This window comes from Musa acuminata, chromosome BXJ3-9 (assembly GCF_036884655.1).
Source record: "Musa acuminata AAA Group cultivar baxijiao chromosome BXJ3-9, Cavendish_Baxijiao_AAA, whole genome shotgun sequence".
NCBI lineage: Eukaryota > Viridiplantae > Streptophyta > Magnoliopsida > Zingiberales > Musaceae > Musa > Musa acuminata.
Window position 1 is genome coordinate 1,106,071 of NC_088357.1, and position 15,527 is coordinate 1,121,597.

The 15,527-nt window shown below is 38.4% G+C and overlaps 2 protein-coding genes across 2 annotated transcripts; both read right to left on the reverse strand.

Annotated features, from left to right (window-relative positions):
• LOC103996670 (exocyst complex component EXO70B1) lies at positions 1-2,567 on the reverse strand. Its single transcript, XM_009417632.3, has one exon. It carries the CDS (start codon positions 2,285-2,287, stop codon positions 248-250), a length of 2,040 nt encoding a protein of 679 aa, XP_009415907.2. The 5' UTR covers positions 2,288-2,567; the 3' UTR covers positions 1-247.
• Positions 2,568-3,236: 669 nt separating this feature from the next.
• LOC135649621 (sialyltransferase-like protein 2) lies at positions 3,237-14,939 on the reverse strand. Its single transcript, XM_065168174.1, has 12 exons — positions 14,683-14,939; positions 14,498-14,571; positions 11,701-11,790; positions 10,639-10,716; positions 10,250-10,350; positions 9,904-10,096; positions 9,729-9,819; positions 9,595-9,659; positions 7,975-8,129; positions 7,798-7,879; positions 7,600-7,709; positions 3,237-3,887 (listed from the first exon to the last, which is right to left on the reverse strand). The coding sequence occupies exons 1-12, from the start codon at positions 14,768-14,770 to the stop codon at positions 3,689-3,691; spliced, it is 1,326 nt and encodes a 441-aa protein (XP_065024246.1). The 5' UTR covers positions 14,771-14,939; the 3' UTR covers positions 3,237-3,688.
• Positions 14,940-15,527: the final 588 nt, after the last annotated feature.

A 15,527-nucleotide genomic window follows, 5' to 3' on the forward strand; every position in this document is an offset into this window, starting at 1 on the left:
TTTGATTGTTTGACAATAGATTTAAACTTTAGAAATTTCCAGAATTTCACACTTACAGCTTACTTAAATATGCATTTTTATCACAACACATTAAGTCAGTATGACAACTATATAGTAACCATCACTATGCATAACCAATACAAGGACTACAAAGCATCGTTGTCAAGTTTACATTCAGCAATATACCTGAAGTCTGCACAAAAAGACCCCTGATGAGACTTAGAACATACCTGCTACCTTCTGTGAACTAAGTTTTTTTTCTCGGAGTGAGTCCTGGTAACCCTTCAAATAAATCTGAAAGATGACTCTCCAAATCATCTGACGTGTACTTTATGTATTTTCCATGCCTTCCGCCCTCTAATTGACCACCAAACCTTCCCATAAAAGAGCGATAAGCTGGGATAACCTTTTCTGATATAGAAATCCTCAATTCTTCTCGAAGCTGAGGATCTGGAACCTTCCAAGTCGTCTGAACCCTGTATATTTCTTCAAATGCCATGTTAAAGTTCTTGAACTTCTCCTTGAGAGCAACCTTTGAGATGCTACTCGAGCTCCCACTTCCATATCCATCATCCTTCAAACAAGACAACACTTTTGTCCATGAAGTCCTAAGGTAGCTTGTGGCATACTGCCGAATTTGGCTGCGATGCCTCCTTATCCAATGGTCTCCCAAAAGCCTCCCAAGCTCTGAATCCTTTACTTTGTTGACTATATAGAGTATATTGTTCATCAAAAATATATACCGCATTGCTCCATCTTCATAAACTTTAGATTTTTCATCCAGATTAGATTCTAAATATGAGATTATCAAAAGCATGCGACGACCTAATGGAGTCATATTCTCAAAATTCTCTCCATCAGTGTTTTTGTTCTCCCAACCTTCAGAACAACCCTCGTCAGTGCCACACACTCCACCATCATCCAAAAGGATATTTAACGTATTGATGTAAACAACAAGAAATTTTACATAGTTCATCACATAACGGGTCATGGGATGGATCTCACCTCCCTGTGTTGGCTTCCGAGATGGCTCCTTTTGAATTGCATTTCCAAACTCCATGAGAGTCCCTTTTACTGCATCACCCAACCTCTTCAGAATCCCATCAGCCTCGTCACATATGAGGTCCTTTGGGTCTGCGGCAAATAGGGCATGGAGATCTGGCAAAACATCAGCGAGGGCCTCATACATATCGAGAATACGAAAGAGCTTCTCTGATGATCGCTGACATATCACAATGGCATCCCCAAAATTTAGTAGCTGCATGACAAACCCCTTGGTGGTCTCTGCAAAGCACTCCTCCCTGAGCTCCTCCGAGGCAGCAAGAATTTGGTCACAGAGCCGTCTCTCACCCCAGAGCAAAACACGAACGACAATCTTCACAGCCTGAATCCACTTCTTCATCTTGTCATCGAGCATCCGCCACTCGATTCTCTGAACCTCCTCAATGCTAATCCGATCGACACCAAGAATGGAGAGGTACTCATCGAGAATGTCCCGTCTGACGGTGCAGTAAACATGACGGTGCTCTCTGTCATACTTGGCCTCGATCATTCTGTCTGCGATCGCCTTCAGATCGGCAACAACTTCAGGATGGATCAGATCTAAGTTCCGATCATCCATCAGGCTGCTTCCAGACCTATCCTCAGGGCTGCCCTCCTCCTGCTGCGGTGTTGGCTGCTGGTGGTGATGTTCATCGTCAACAGAGCTCTCAAAGTCCTCTATAGCATCACCGCTGTCAGAGGCGAAGGAGAGGGAGAGGCGGCGAATGGAGGAGCAGAGGTCGTTAGAGTCAAGGGGGACGGCGTTGCGGACCATCAGGTGGCGGAACTCCTCCCCAAGGCGGGACATTGCCATCTGAAGTGCAATCTCCGCACGACCGACGAGGTCTTCCGCAGCGCCGGCGCCGGCGCCGGTGGAGGTGCTTAGTTCGGCTAGGGAGATGAGACAATCGACAGCGGCAAGGTACTCCTCAGCGTCCCCAGGGCAGGATTCCCACAAGAGGGAATCGGAGGCGTCCCAGCGAAGAACCACCTTCTGGGCGGCCTCGAGGCGGAGCTCAGCCACGGAGAGGTCACGGGCATAGCCATCAACGTCGGCGCCTCCGCCGCTGCGGTCCGAAGAAGGGGCGAATAGGTCATTGATGGTGGAGAGGCGGTTGTCGAAGCCGGAAAGGATGCGGATCATGTCCTCGGCAGCGTTCTTCGAGGTGGCGAGGCTGCTGACGATGTGCTTCGCCGCAGCGATCACCTTCTCCTGGCCATCGGCCCGCGCCGCGGCCGCCGCCATCGCCGATCGGAGATCCGGTGGTGGTGATGAAGCTCTTAAAAGGATTCCGGTCTATGGTCGGGGTCTCGGGATCGGAATCGAGAGCGCCAGGGTCAGGGTTAGGGTTGCGAGGGGAAGGAGAAGGGGGAAGAATGGAGTGGGCGTCGATTCGGGTCGCTTCTTCGTGGTCTTCTGCTCTTACTTTCCAATCCGTTGATCCAGCAGAGCGATACCGCCACCACTTGTGACTTCGCTGAAAGCAGTGAGGCAGTGTAAGTGAAAGACGGGGAGAAGCGTCTGGGTGTTGGAGGAACGGAACGCACCCGGCCCGTCAGTGGACCAGTATTATGAGTTACTGATCCGATCCAATTAAGACTCGGGTTGTGCTAGAAATCCGGGTTGGGTTGGTCCGAAACCCAATGCTAATCCTACTCGAACGCATCTTCACCTATCAAACATAATATATAGATATACATATTTTTTATTTCATATCGCAGCAATCACCCATATTGGCTGAGAGCCCCTTTACTATTAATCCGTAACTGATACTTTTGGCACAACCAGTGTTGTGAGCAAACCAGATCCAACCCAACCGTGTTGTGTTGGGATCAATTTGCTCAAGAAGTATGTTACTCTTAAATAATTTTCAAAGAAAATTGGGGGTTTTCTCCAATAAACAAAAATGAAAACTTGATGCTCTTTTACCTTTTTCCTATTCCCTATTTCCATCCTGATTCAAAAAGAAAGTGATCCTGTGCTCATACTTGTGCTCATCAAAATCTATCCCTGACAAGCCGTAGGTACACGTGGAACAGGTTAGTTCAAGTTAGGAAGCAATAAACGAAGCTGCAAAATTCTGAAATCCAATCTTGCCTTCTCCACTTGCCTTTACATAAATAAAAAAAATTAAACTCACCAATCAGATCGGATTTCTTTCACCCCTACTTAGGCTTTAAAGTTGGCTGAAACAGGCAAGAGAATAAGTGAACATGTAAATATAAGCAATTGTTTTAACATAGACAATAAAAACTATCAAAATCTAACTTAACCGAAACGCGAAGATGAAATTTGTTTTGTATGATGGTACCAACATGATACCCGAAAGAATATAAAATGGTCACACAAAAAATGAAATTACCTATTCTTTCCGATTGTCTATCTTGCCAATGTGAGATTTTTAAACCGAATACAAAATTTCAATATTGATACCTTGAATTTAAACTGGATTAATGCACAACATATGGCTCTGTTATTGGACTAGGCAATTCCAGGATACCAGTCATCAATGACCTTGAGACATGTCAAACCGAAATTTTGGCATGGCTTGGGCAGCTCTCATGGCAGCTTCAACTGAAGCATTCTGACTTCAACCTGATTGGTAAAATCATCTTTGAACTTGCTTGGTTTGGTCCAGCATGAGGGCTAAGTCATGTCTGGCACCATACACAGCATACCATTTCCAGTGTTTCTTTCCAGAGGATACATAGATGCACCTTTCACATAGCTCTGATGCTTCATAGCAGCCTTTCTTAGGCCGGAGATTAGTGGAGACTTTCCTTTGGGACGCTTCTTTATGATAGAACATGCACCAAATGGGTCACTCATCCCAGCTCCAATCCTCCTGAGGATAAAAAGATGGACCAGGTACTGAACTCAAGTAAAAAAAAAAAAAAAATTCAATGCATAATTTGAACCTTCAGGGTAGAGAGTAGAACCCAGAATGTAAATCTAGAAAAATCAAAATAAATATGAGCAAAACTATTTTCTAAAGAGATTTAAAATCAAGACACTGTGAAGACACCAATTAGCCATCAACAATGGATTAGATTCATATATGATACTATGATTTTTTTTCTCTTTTTTTCTTGAAAATAGAGGGTGAGCCTTGTGCAATGGTAGGATTGCTTCTTTGCAATCTTAATAATCAGGATTCATGTGTATGTTGGTCCTCCCTAAATCCCATTTTAACAGAAGCCTTATTTACTGAATTTACTCTTTTTCTAGAATTTATGATTTTATGTAGCCAACAAGGTGAAAATTCAAATTTTGGATGGTAATAAATATTGAAACAAAAAATGATATTACTAACAAATATTGGGACAAAAAGTGATATTACTAACAAATGTTGAGAGAAAAAGCGGTGTTACTAACAAATATTGAGACAAAAAGCAGTATTAATAACAAATATTGAGACAAAAAGCGGTATTACCAACAAATATCGAGACAAATTGAAATTACTAACAAATACCGAGACAAAAAGCAGTATTACAAACAAATATTGAGACAAAAAGCGGTATTACTAACAAATATTGAGACAAAGAGCAATATTACTAACAAATATTGAGACAAAAAAGCAATATTACTAACAAATACTGAGACAACAAGCTATATTACTAACAAAAATTGAGACAAAAAGCGATATTACGATATATCTGCATCCAAATCCACCCTATCTTCATGGTTAAAGACCTCTAACTTATCATATAATATTGAAGTACACCAGCACTGTGTTGCTGACATTTATAACAAGAAGCAATCAATAAATTTTAGCAAGCCCATAACATTTTTGCAATATATTCTACAATCCAACTTACAAAGATCAAAGGTAACTGTTTTCTCCCTTGTGCATCAGCCATCAAGTACATACCACCATCAGTAAATTTACATGTCAAATAATTAAAAATCAGTAAATTTACATGTATTTTAATTAAAGAATATGTTCCCTGATCAGTGCTGGAAATACAAACGGTAAAAAGCCATTGCAAATTTTATCATACGCACTTAGGGAGGATGCAAGAGAGGGGAGGGAGGACTTTATGGCTTTGTTGTTTTTGTTATTGTTGTAACTAATCCACTTCAGTTTGTCACACAAATTCAACTAAGTCAACTTCGTGCAAAAAAAGTAATTTTGAGCATTCTCCACTTCTAACATATTCAGCACTATTCGGTCTTCAATCACTATTTGATTTTCCATGGAATTTCCTATATTATCCCACTTCCACTAAACCAAAGGTTGGCTGCCATCATGCACATCAGTTTAATAAACTACATTAGTTAAATTAATCTCTTTCTTTACTCTGAAACTTCCCCAGCTTATGACAATAATCTTTGTCACATACAACTCACAGAACCACTATATCAGCAAGCAGAATGTCAATTCAAAACTAAAAGCACATGATAATGTTATCAGTCTTTAAATCATCTAAACAAATTCGTCTTCAATTGCATAAATAATTAGTAAAAACATCAAATGTGTCCTCAAAAACCAGTTTTTATTGGCTGAAATCCTATTTTAGTTTGATTGTTTTCACACATGTGAGAACCACCAACCAATAAGTTCCTTGATGTCTCCAAGCACGACATGATCAGGTCCAAGCCCAACGTGACAGCAGGCTGACCCGACCTGAGGTGCTGAGAAGCCAAACTGGAGGTAAACTGCCAAAGTGGAGATAAAGTATCGAGGTGGAAGCTCTCGACCTACCGAAGTAAAGCCAAAGTAGAGCTCCTGAAGTGAAGCCAAACTGGAGCTCCCAATCTCCGTAGTGTCCAAACACTTCCAAGGTACCTGTGGTAATTGACTGGCGTTGGGTGTTCCCAACCTGATCCCTCTGATGCCTAAACCACCGATGAGGAGTCTAAGGTGGAGTTATCGAGAGTTCAAAGACTGTAGAAGAGACAGAAAAGGACCTACTAATTATAGTGGGGGTACTTAACCGCTTGCGATCAGCGTAATATTCTACGAATGAGAGCTGATTCAGAGAATATTTTCTATTGAAACGACTGCTTATGACAAATCTGATGTAATAGATTTGTGTCATATGGGTGTCCATGTTGTCATCCATATGTCAAGTTAGGAAAGGATGATTTTTGCCCTTATCATTACTCAAGATAGGTACAAACAGTAATCTGTTAGTCTCAGAACCCGGCAATGCTTTTGAGTGACCAGTCTGAAGTGCAAAGGAAAGGCCATAAGGGTCACAACACAGACTTCTCTAAAGCCAGCATCCTCAAGAAATCAAAACAACCTAAGCCTTTTAGTCCCAAAACCTGGAGCAAACAAGTACTTCAAGACATGTTAGGTCAACCAGATCAAAGAATGAACAGATTCTACAAATCATGCGCAAAAAAGAAAAAAGCAGGGAAAAAGGGCAGAGACCAGTGCTTGCCATGGTCAGTATGTTATGTGCCAGCCAGCACTGGTGTATGCATGATTCAGCAATGCATGTCAACAATAGCTCTAAGACACTAGCATAACAGACTGACATGTATATCTACTCGTGATAATCAATGGAAGACCAACAGATCCATGTAAGAGACTTAGCACTTAAGTTTTGCACTTTGCTCCACTTCAACACAAAAGATTTTAGTATGAGTTTTGAGATGGCACTAGCCATTACAGTTCCAAAGAACTTTTGGCACTCTATCATAGACTTTTTTGGTTGGCTAAGGCCTAAGCATGCATAAACAATGCATTAAGGAACATAACGACATAACTTTCACAGAGAGGAGAGGCCCACTTGAACCAGACCAAAGTAGCCTAGCTGTAAGGGTCTCGACATTTCTATATTATACACTATTGTAATGGACTGTTATTCAAAGTTTCAAACAATAATTGATGCATTGCAATATTCTAATCTAAGATAAAAAATAGACTGGGATGTTACTAAGTCATTTAATATAAATTGAGGAAAGAACGTCCAGCTATTTTAATGTATGCCCAAGGAGCATCACAACCGTTTGCCAACAGTAGGTTCATCAGTAATATTGTTATCAACGGTACCAATTTGGGATATTGAAGAAATACTCAGAATCAAAGAGATGAATCAGGGTATTCAAAAAGTAAGATATACTAATTAATCATCAATATAGTACTTAAAGCATCAGCCAGGACATAAAATGAAACTAAATAATGCACGAAAAACTAAAATCACTATGTGAAGCAGCAGGTATATGCAAATAATGAATCTTGACAATTTGGCTAAATAAACAAACAGGTGTTACCAGCTGATGGTAGAACCAGTAAATTAAACATCAGTCGGGAATCATGTTAAGCAGTTAGCTTAATACCATATTAAGATCAACTTATAAAAAGAAATTATCATAGCTCGACCGATCATAATTTATATGATTACAAAATCAACTTATAGTTATAGAACTTCATATATTGGAAGCTGCCTTGGTGATATAATGATAATACAGAAGGTTTCCCTTGTTCACAGATATACAGTCGTATTATAAAAAGATGTAGCAACATTTGATAGGTGTCATCAAGTAATTTATTATAGTTGTAAGAAAATGCTAAGACAGATATAAGTTGCATATGATTTGGTTACCTCAAAATTTTTTCAGATGCAGTTCGAGCAGCATTAAGTATGCTCTCATTTGGTAACCAGTTAACTACCCTACTAAAATTGGCCCGCATTGGAGAGTGGATCTTAATAAGCTGCATAGGAGAGAAACCAAGCATTTAGCTATTGGCCCTCACTTCCAATTATTATGACAGCAAAAAATACGAAAAAGAATTAACTTACTCCTAAACACTCCATCATCTGATAATATGTCCTACCATGAAGTGGAGTATGCCCCTGCCTAGACTCTGAAAAGTATCTTGTCCTACAAACAAAGAAAGACAACTACAGCTTACAAAAGAATTGCATTACTGTGTTTATGTTCAAGCAAAGTACAAAGAGTCCTGCTTTGTACACTACCATTCCTTGTATCCTGGATCCACTGTGAAACCATACATGTCAACAGTCTCACAGATGGATAAAGCAAATTCAAGAGCCTTAAGCCCTGTTCCTTTCGCTGAAGAGCCAAATGATGCCCCTAACATGAGGTATACTTTGTTCCTAATAGGGACTTCCTACAACAAAAACAAAAGGGTCAAGTGTCACACATATCCAGAAAATTTAATTTTAAAGGTTCATTTGAGTAGGATTGATTCCCCATGCTCAAAATCTGTCAGTGACAATAGTTGTGTTTCCATGCTCGAAATCTGTCAACAATAGCAGTTGTGTTTAGCATGTCATGGTATGTTTATGCAAATGTGTGATATTATGTCCTGTATGCCATCACTGTTAAGCATTGAAGCTCAGGCAATTATTTTTTGCTACCAGTATGGTCATGTCGGGTGAAACTTTATGATCTGAGGTTCAAACAAACAAGATTAATTGTCATTTGTTAGCACTTGACAGATACCTAAGGAACAAATGCTTTTAACATTTGTGAGCTGTAACCAGTTCTATTGATGTGTGCATATGAACACAGAAAAGAACAATGCACCATCCGTCACAATGGGGACACTATATTGATAAAACTTTGGATTAATGGGAAATTATATTGTTTAATATGCATGCTGTTTATGGATGAAATTTAAATAACACTACAAGCATGAATCCAATTCCCACTGTTTGGATAGGTTCCTAGGGTAAAATGTTCCTCTGAGAAATAAGTATATTTATTTATTTATAGAAATATAATCATGAAGATTAAGAAATTTATTTACACAGAAGAAACATATGAAATGCTAAAATAGTGAGAATAATTCATACTACTATGCTGATTAGGCTTATGGCACAAGGTCAGTAATGTGACTGATAATTTATGGAGCAATCTCAGTTGCTGACAACCCTATGAACAAGAAGCTTATACCCACGAACTATATGCCTATTATTGACAACTTGGCTGATCATGACATCATGATAGAGATATGTTCAAATGAGAATCAAATTAGAGCCCTATTCAGCCAGGATTGACTATCCTCAATGCTCCTTCTTTAGTGATGGTAGGCAATTATGATTGTTAGTGAAGAGCTTAGACCAAGACCACCAGGGCAAACCCAATTGAAGAGCACTTAAGAATTATCTAAAATTTGATAAGGGGTAAGAGGAATGGAAGGGTATATGTACCATGTTTAAACTCCTATTCCCCCAGGGCAAAGTCATTTTGATGGTTGTCATAGCTTAAGGAGGCTTTCCCCTAATGCAGATTGGACTCAGACCAACATTTGCTTGAAGGTCCCTGTCAGCTGGAAGTGAACTTAAAGGCATTTTGATGGTAGTATGTTGTGCTATAAAGGTAATAAAATGGGTTGAGAGCAAGAATTACCAACTGTTATTATCATTATCATGGATGACAATTCAAAAAAGAGCTATCAAGAAATATATGATATATACGGCAAAAAACAGTCATGACTAGTGAGGATCAAAGATAAATCATAAATTCATATATGGAAGCTGCCACACTGGCTGCTATGACAATGTCTAACATAACAGCATGCACCTTTTAGAAGGAACAACTTAATATATTTTTTAGCATGATCTAATTACCCGAATCATTTTATTCATGACATCATGAATAGTGGTTTTGATGATCAGGACCTCCTCCTTAGTTTCTGCAAAATGCAAAACTCACCATGGTTTATATTAAAAAAAGATAACGAAAAAAGGTACAAATTTCATACCATCTAATTCTGCAACTTTGTCAAGTGCCTTGGCAGATCCTCTATTAAGAAGACGAAATGTACTTTTCCGACCAACATTTTTTGTGTAGTTCTGAGATATTGGAAGAGGGAAGAAAAATTCTTAGTAGGTCAGTAAATACTACTGCAGCAAAGTTAGGAGAGGTACTCATTAAACCTGGATTGGAGCTCCATTTTCTCTAACAACAGCATCATAATCATCTATTTCTTCCCCAAAATTTGTTTTTAGAAGGTCTCCAGAATTACCAATGACAGCACATCGTTCAAATTGCCGAGACACAAAAGGTGGTGTTTCAGGGAGTACTAAAGAAAGTTTTTCCATGCATAATGTCCTATTCTTGCACCGGTCACTAGAATAGAAGAGAAATTTCCACTTGTGTGATCATTAGCAACTTCATGGAATAAATTTACCTTCATTAATGCACCCAGCAGAGGTAAAAAGATCAAGAAAACACTATAAGACAGCCTTTCTAGCTGAATCAAGCTGGACCAACTGTACTCACAGATGTATTCCTTTGTTGATCCTCCGCCATGCATATTCCTCCCATCCATTTGGTAAAGCATCAATAAACTCTTTTGTGAGTATGGTAGAACTATTGCGAACCTAAAGAAAAATTCAATGGGCAATATTTTGAACCAGACAAAACAAGCAAGCTGTCCATAGGTCATGAATCTTAAAACCAGTATGAGCTCAAACTCAAACAATATAAAATGATATCTTGGTAAGAAATACAAAGAAGACTAAGTAAAATATGGATATCCTACAGAAACATCCAGCACATTTCTAAACAAGCTTCAGATGGATCATGGAACTATACATTATTTATGCTTTTGGGCTCATCCACTGCCTAGTCTATAAACAAGCTTCAAGAGATACAAATGGCAAACTCACCTGCTCCCATGTAGCAACTGCTTCACAGAGGTTGAAATCAAATGATAAGCCTTCAAGTTCTCCAGTTTTTGGATCCCTCTATAAATATAACATTAGTTTAGAAGAAATCAAATAAAGATGGACTACATAAAATTTACCTTGTATACCAAATGAAACCAGCTCAGATGAGAAAATAAAAGTCACATCTATGCTCATAAAGTAATAATACTTAAAGAATATCATCGTGTAGAGCATGTTTTTTTTTCTCTAAATTGCAATCATTCACAATGAATATAAATGAATGTCATAAGAGATCTCTAAGGTGGAAATTTATCATACAAATTAAAACATGGAATGAGAAGGACTGTTTATCTACCAGAAAAAGGCTGCTCACTTTCCAATATCTTCAGGTTCCTTGACAAGTTGGGAACAGCACCACTTGAAAACAGAGTTGTGGGAAGAGCTTCTAGCATGCTTCTTAATGCAGGTAAGTAAGAAAATTCAGATTTTAGAGAGAGAATGAAGAATGGTTGAATAAGAACAATGGTCCTTGATAAATGGAGAATGCTGGCATATAGATGATGGGAAAGTGTCCATGTCATGGGTCCAAAATAGCCAAAATATTGATGCTTTTTTTTTCTTGTTGTGGTACTTTGGAATTTAATAAGGGTTCTGTTTTTTTTTTTGAAAAAGCAACGCATGATCAGGAAACACATTATGAATAGTATGGATCCTTGCACCAAAAAGCTTTAGCAGATTGTCAAGGATGAGCAAGAAAACTAACAAGGCTAACAGCTTTATTGAACTAAATGGATGAACCATGCCACTTACTGAGACTTGCAAAGGAAAATCTAACATACTTTTTTGCAAAAGCTAAGCTAGCATGAACAGAAGTTTAAATGGCTTTTCCAAGTTTTACAACCTAATATATCAATATCTTGACTGGATTATAAGATAATAGAAAGACTATTGGAGAAGAACTTCGAAGTAAAATAATTCATAACCATGTTTTGCACATAGTATAGCATTTTGTTTGATGCAGGAAACATTACAATTTGTTGTGTCAACTAAAAACAGACTCACCCACTTTGGCACTGTATCTCTAGGGTACTGAATCGTAACTTGACAGTAGTCCTGGCTGACCAGAGCTTGTAATCCTAAACCATTAGCATCCTGCACTTCCAGAAGATGATGATTGAGAATCTACAAATTGTTTTGAGAAATGCTAGCAATATTATTAATTTCAACAATGTACCAAGAGCATCTGCATGATCAAACCACTTGTATTTAGCAGCACAAAGACAACATTAGATTTTCATGGCCAAAAAGCCATGTGAAGGTTAGTTCTTAAAAGTCCTTTATGTTGGGATGAATACTGCAGAAAAGGTTCCAAATTTCTCTTCCACTTTCATATCTACCTATGTTTTGCATGTACAAGTGCACTGCCTCAGTCTTGCCCCCCAGGATTTGCATGCAATATGGAGCATGATGATCACTACCACTTCCCTCTCCTCTCTTTCTGGTGCATCCAGATTTACAGAGGTGCAACAGCAACATAAAAGCAGTGGCATAGCAGCACACTTAGCAACAGCAGCAGAAGTAGTAGAAGTAGCATGGAAATGCAACACTTGTTTGAATCAAAAGAGGGCCTGGCAGCCCTTGCTTGGTTTGAACATAACAAGGTTCTGGGACCATCTGTGGTTAACAACAAGAGTTCCAAACTCCAACTGCCACTAGGAGAGAGGTTGGTGACCTCCCAGGACAGCATTAGTCCCAAAAGGGAATCAACTGCAACCTTTCCAGATCAAATTTAGCCACTATCTTAATATTAGCAAAAAACTACGAGAAAAGAAGAACAGTGATAGGTAAAGGCATAATCGACCTCTTTGCTATCTATTTGCATAGAAGTCTTTGTTTTTGCAGGAAAAAAATATTTCCTTTTCCACTTTATTTCACTTGTGGAAGGCTTCTCTTTGTTGAAATAGAGAACCAAGAGAAGCAATGATTAGTGTAATCATTAACACCATGGCATAAGAGATAAGGAAAAGATGTCCTACATCAGCTTACAACCAATGTTGACACATTCTTCCAACGATGTTCATGACTTCAACAAGACTTGATGTTACAACATATTGCCAAGACACTGTTAAGGATGCACAGTCACATGACAAAGATGTAAAGCTGAACTTGAAAATAGGACAATTGGATCTATCTACCGGACAAAATCAATTTAGTGATCTCCTCAACAAGATGTTGATAACCCCAGTATCCAGCCTCAATCTTCACCAAATCCGTTCAACAAGTGTACTGACCATATTATTCCACTAGCTCCAACAGCACAATCATACTTGAGTGCTAAGGAGAAAGTGATACAAAAAACACCGGCCAAGTTAGATAACCCTCCTGACAGCGATACTGATTCCTGCAATGTGCAAAGCCACTCTATGGGAAGGGGAATATCTTGGGTGGGACTGCACACAGCTGTCATATCTGCCTTACTGGCACTGGACCTAAGGTTGGACAATAAGTTGCTAATTCCAACAGATTTATTGCAACCACAGAAAATCCATAGATAGACAAGCCCAATCGCGACCGAACCAGATCACACGCATGAGATCAGCCACCCAGCAGAATAAGTGAAGAAGTGCGGGATGAAGAAAGATTCAGAAGAGAGCAGATGGAAAGGTGAAAATAAGAGCAGTTGAGGGAAAGAGGGATTTTTAAACTTTTAAATTTTCAATTGTATTGCTACTGGTCAGCAAGGTCTATGAACAGACCTACAATGGAGTGCAACAAAATACTTGGGAGGATAAATATGGAGTAGAGCCACCATGCATGCCTTCAAATCCTTCTCAACCCATGAGTCAGCCATTTATGAAGGGTGAAGATAGCTGATTACCACTGCAGACCAACTAGTCAGCACAAGGAACAATAATCAATTGTTGCCACCAACCCAATGTACTACAATCCTCCAATGGATCAAACAACAAATTGGTCTTCTGCACAGGAATGCTGAAATCTAATTTGCACAGTTTGATGCTGGCAGTCCAACCAACGGAAGAAATTTGTAATGATTCTTTCACTATTGTAGCCTTGCCCAAATCCATTAAAGAAAAGATGGAAGCAAACGGTTTTTCATGAGAAGATATTGTTGTTGTGTCTCTTTTGAGATACTGTCATTCATGATCCATAACTTAGCTAAATTTTGGAGTGGGTCTATCCAAGATGTATATTTGTCTCCTTAGAGAAGAAATGCACTAGCACTTTCTCATGTAGCTTCCCACATATAAAGCTTCATAGTCTTACTTTTATACTTTGTTTGAAACACCAAAAGGATAGAAGCGAACACTGATATCTAACAAAAATGGAATACAATTGAAAAAAGAAAGTGTGGATCAAATTATAACTGTAGAAAAGACAAAAATAGAAATTTTTGACATTGTCTTTTACATTTCCTTCTATTAGTGATTTTCAAGCTTATTTCATGGAATTTGAATTATTTACCATGTTGAAGTACCTTCTAACAAGTATTGCCAACACTAAAAATATATTAATAGCAACAAGACAAGTAAGCCAACTTTTTATAAAGTATTTATGAACATCGATGACAGATTTGAGTTTTAATTAGCAACAATTTCTAAATTATTGGTCCACTATGACACTAAATCTCTAAACAGAATTGTTTATTGACATATTTCGAGTACCAAACAATATTGTAATTTTCTGGGACATATCACAGTCTTAAAAGTTCAAAGCAAGCATAAAAATTAGAATACAAGAATAAAGAACATCACATTGACGAACTCAAAAATCTACTTAATTTAGACACTGATTCATACGGTAGGTGGAAATGAATTAGGGATGAATATCGAACACTTACCACGCACTTCTTGAATCCACTCTGCAAAGCCTTCAACGCCCTCAGATCATCCACCATAACCCTAGACCTGTCATCTACAGGGAAAGAAAGCAAAGGAACACAAACAACCAAACAAGAATCAAGATCCAACGACCACAGTTCCCCGGGATCAAGAAAACGAGAGTCCCGCAGCATCGAAAGCTCACAGGGATTGGAGAGTCCGACGATGTAGATGAGGATTGCGGCGACTCCCGACGCGAGAGCGACCAACAAACCTAGCTGCAAGATCCGCATCTGCTGGCGGAGACGATGATGATCGTGACAATAATACTTAGCCGGAATGCACAGGACGGATAAAAACACATACGATCTGCTTTCTCCCCTCCACAGTATAGAGTAGTGGGGGAGTGGAGAGAGGGAAGTTGGATCTCAGCTTCGTAGGATGGGCTCACGTTATCTTGCGTTCCCGATGCTGCGGCTCGACTCCGGCTCGAGATGTAATGTGAGCCGGTCCGTACAATAGGGTAAGCCCGTCTGATGGGCCTTTGGCCCCATAGCGTTGAAATTATTATATAACTTAAGAAAACAATTTTTTTAAAAATCAGAAGAAAACAAGCCATAAAATAATACTATAATTAAGACAATATTAACATGATAAACTTTAGAAATAAAAAACAAATAAGTGGATCAAAATCCGTATATCCACTTATAATAGGTAATTTTACTTTCTCCAAATACGATCATTCGAAAAAAATAACGAATATAAAAATATATAAAACAATACTACAACTCTAATATTAAAATTATTTAAAATATCTTTTTTACTATATAAATATTAACAAGTAATTCTAAAACACCTCTAATTTTTTTGGAATGAGTCTGAATTTAATAACAATGATTTGGATCAATTTTTTTAACATTTATATTATTATTATTATTATATATACATATATATATATATATACATACATATATATATATATACATGCATATATATATATATATATATATGCATGTATATATATATATATGCATGTATATATATATATAT

Coding starts and splice junctions, on each gene's coding strand:
- LOC135649621 (XM_065168174.1), bottom strand. CDS start 14,770: ATGCGGATCTTGCAGCTAGGTTTGTTGGTCGCTCTCGCGTCGGGAGTC. Junction 9,660..9,728: donor CAAAGTTGCAGAATTAGATG/GTATGAAATTTG, acceptor TGCATTTTGCAG/AAACTAAGGAGGAGGTCCTG. Junction 3,888..7,599: donor GCATCTGAAAAAATTTTGAG/GTAACCAAATCA, acceptor TTTTATCCTCAG/GAGGATTGGAGCTGGGATGA.
- LOC103996670 (XM_009417632.3), bottom strand. CDS start 2,287: ATGGCGGCGGCCGCGGCGCGGGCCGATGGCCAGGAGAAGGTGATCGCT.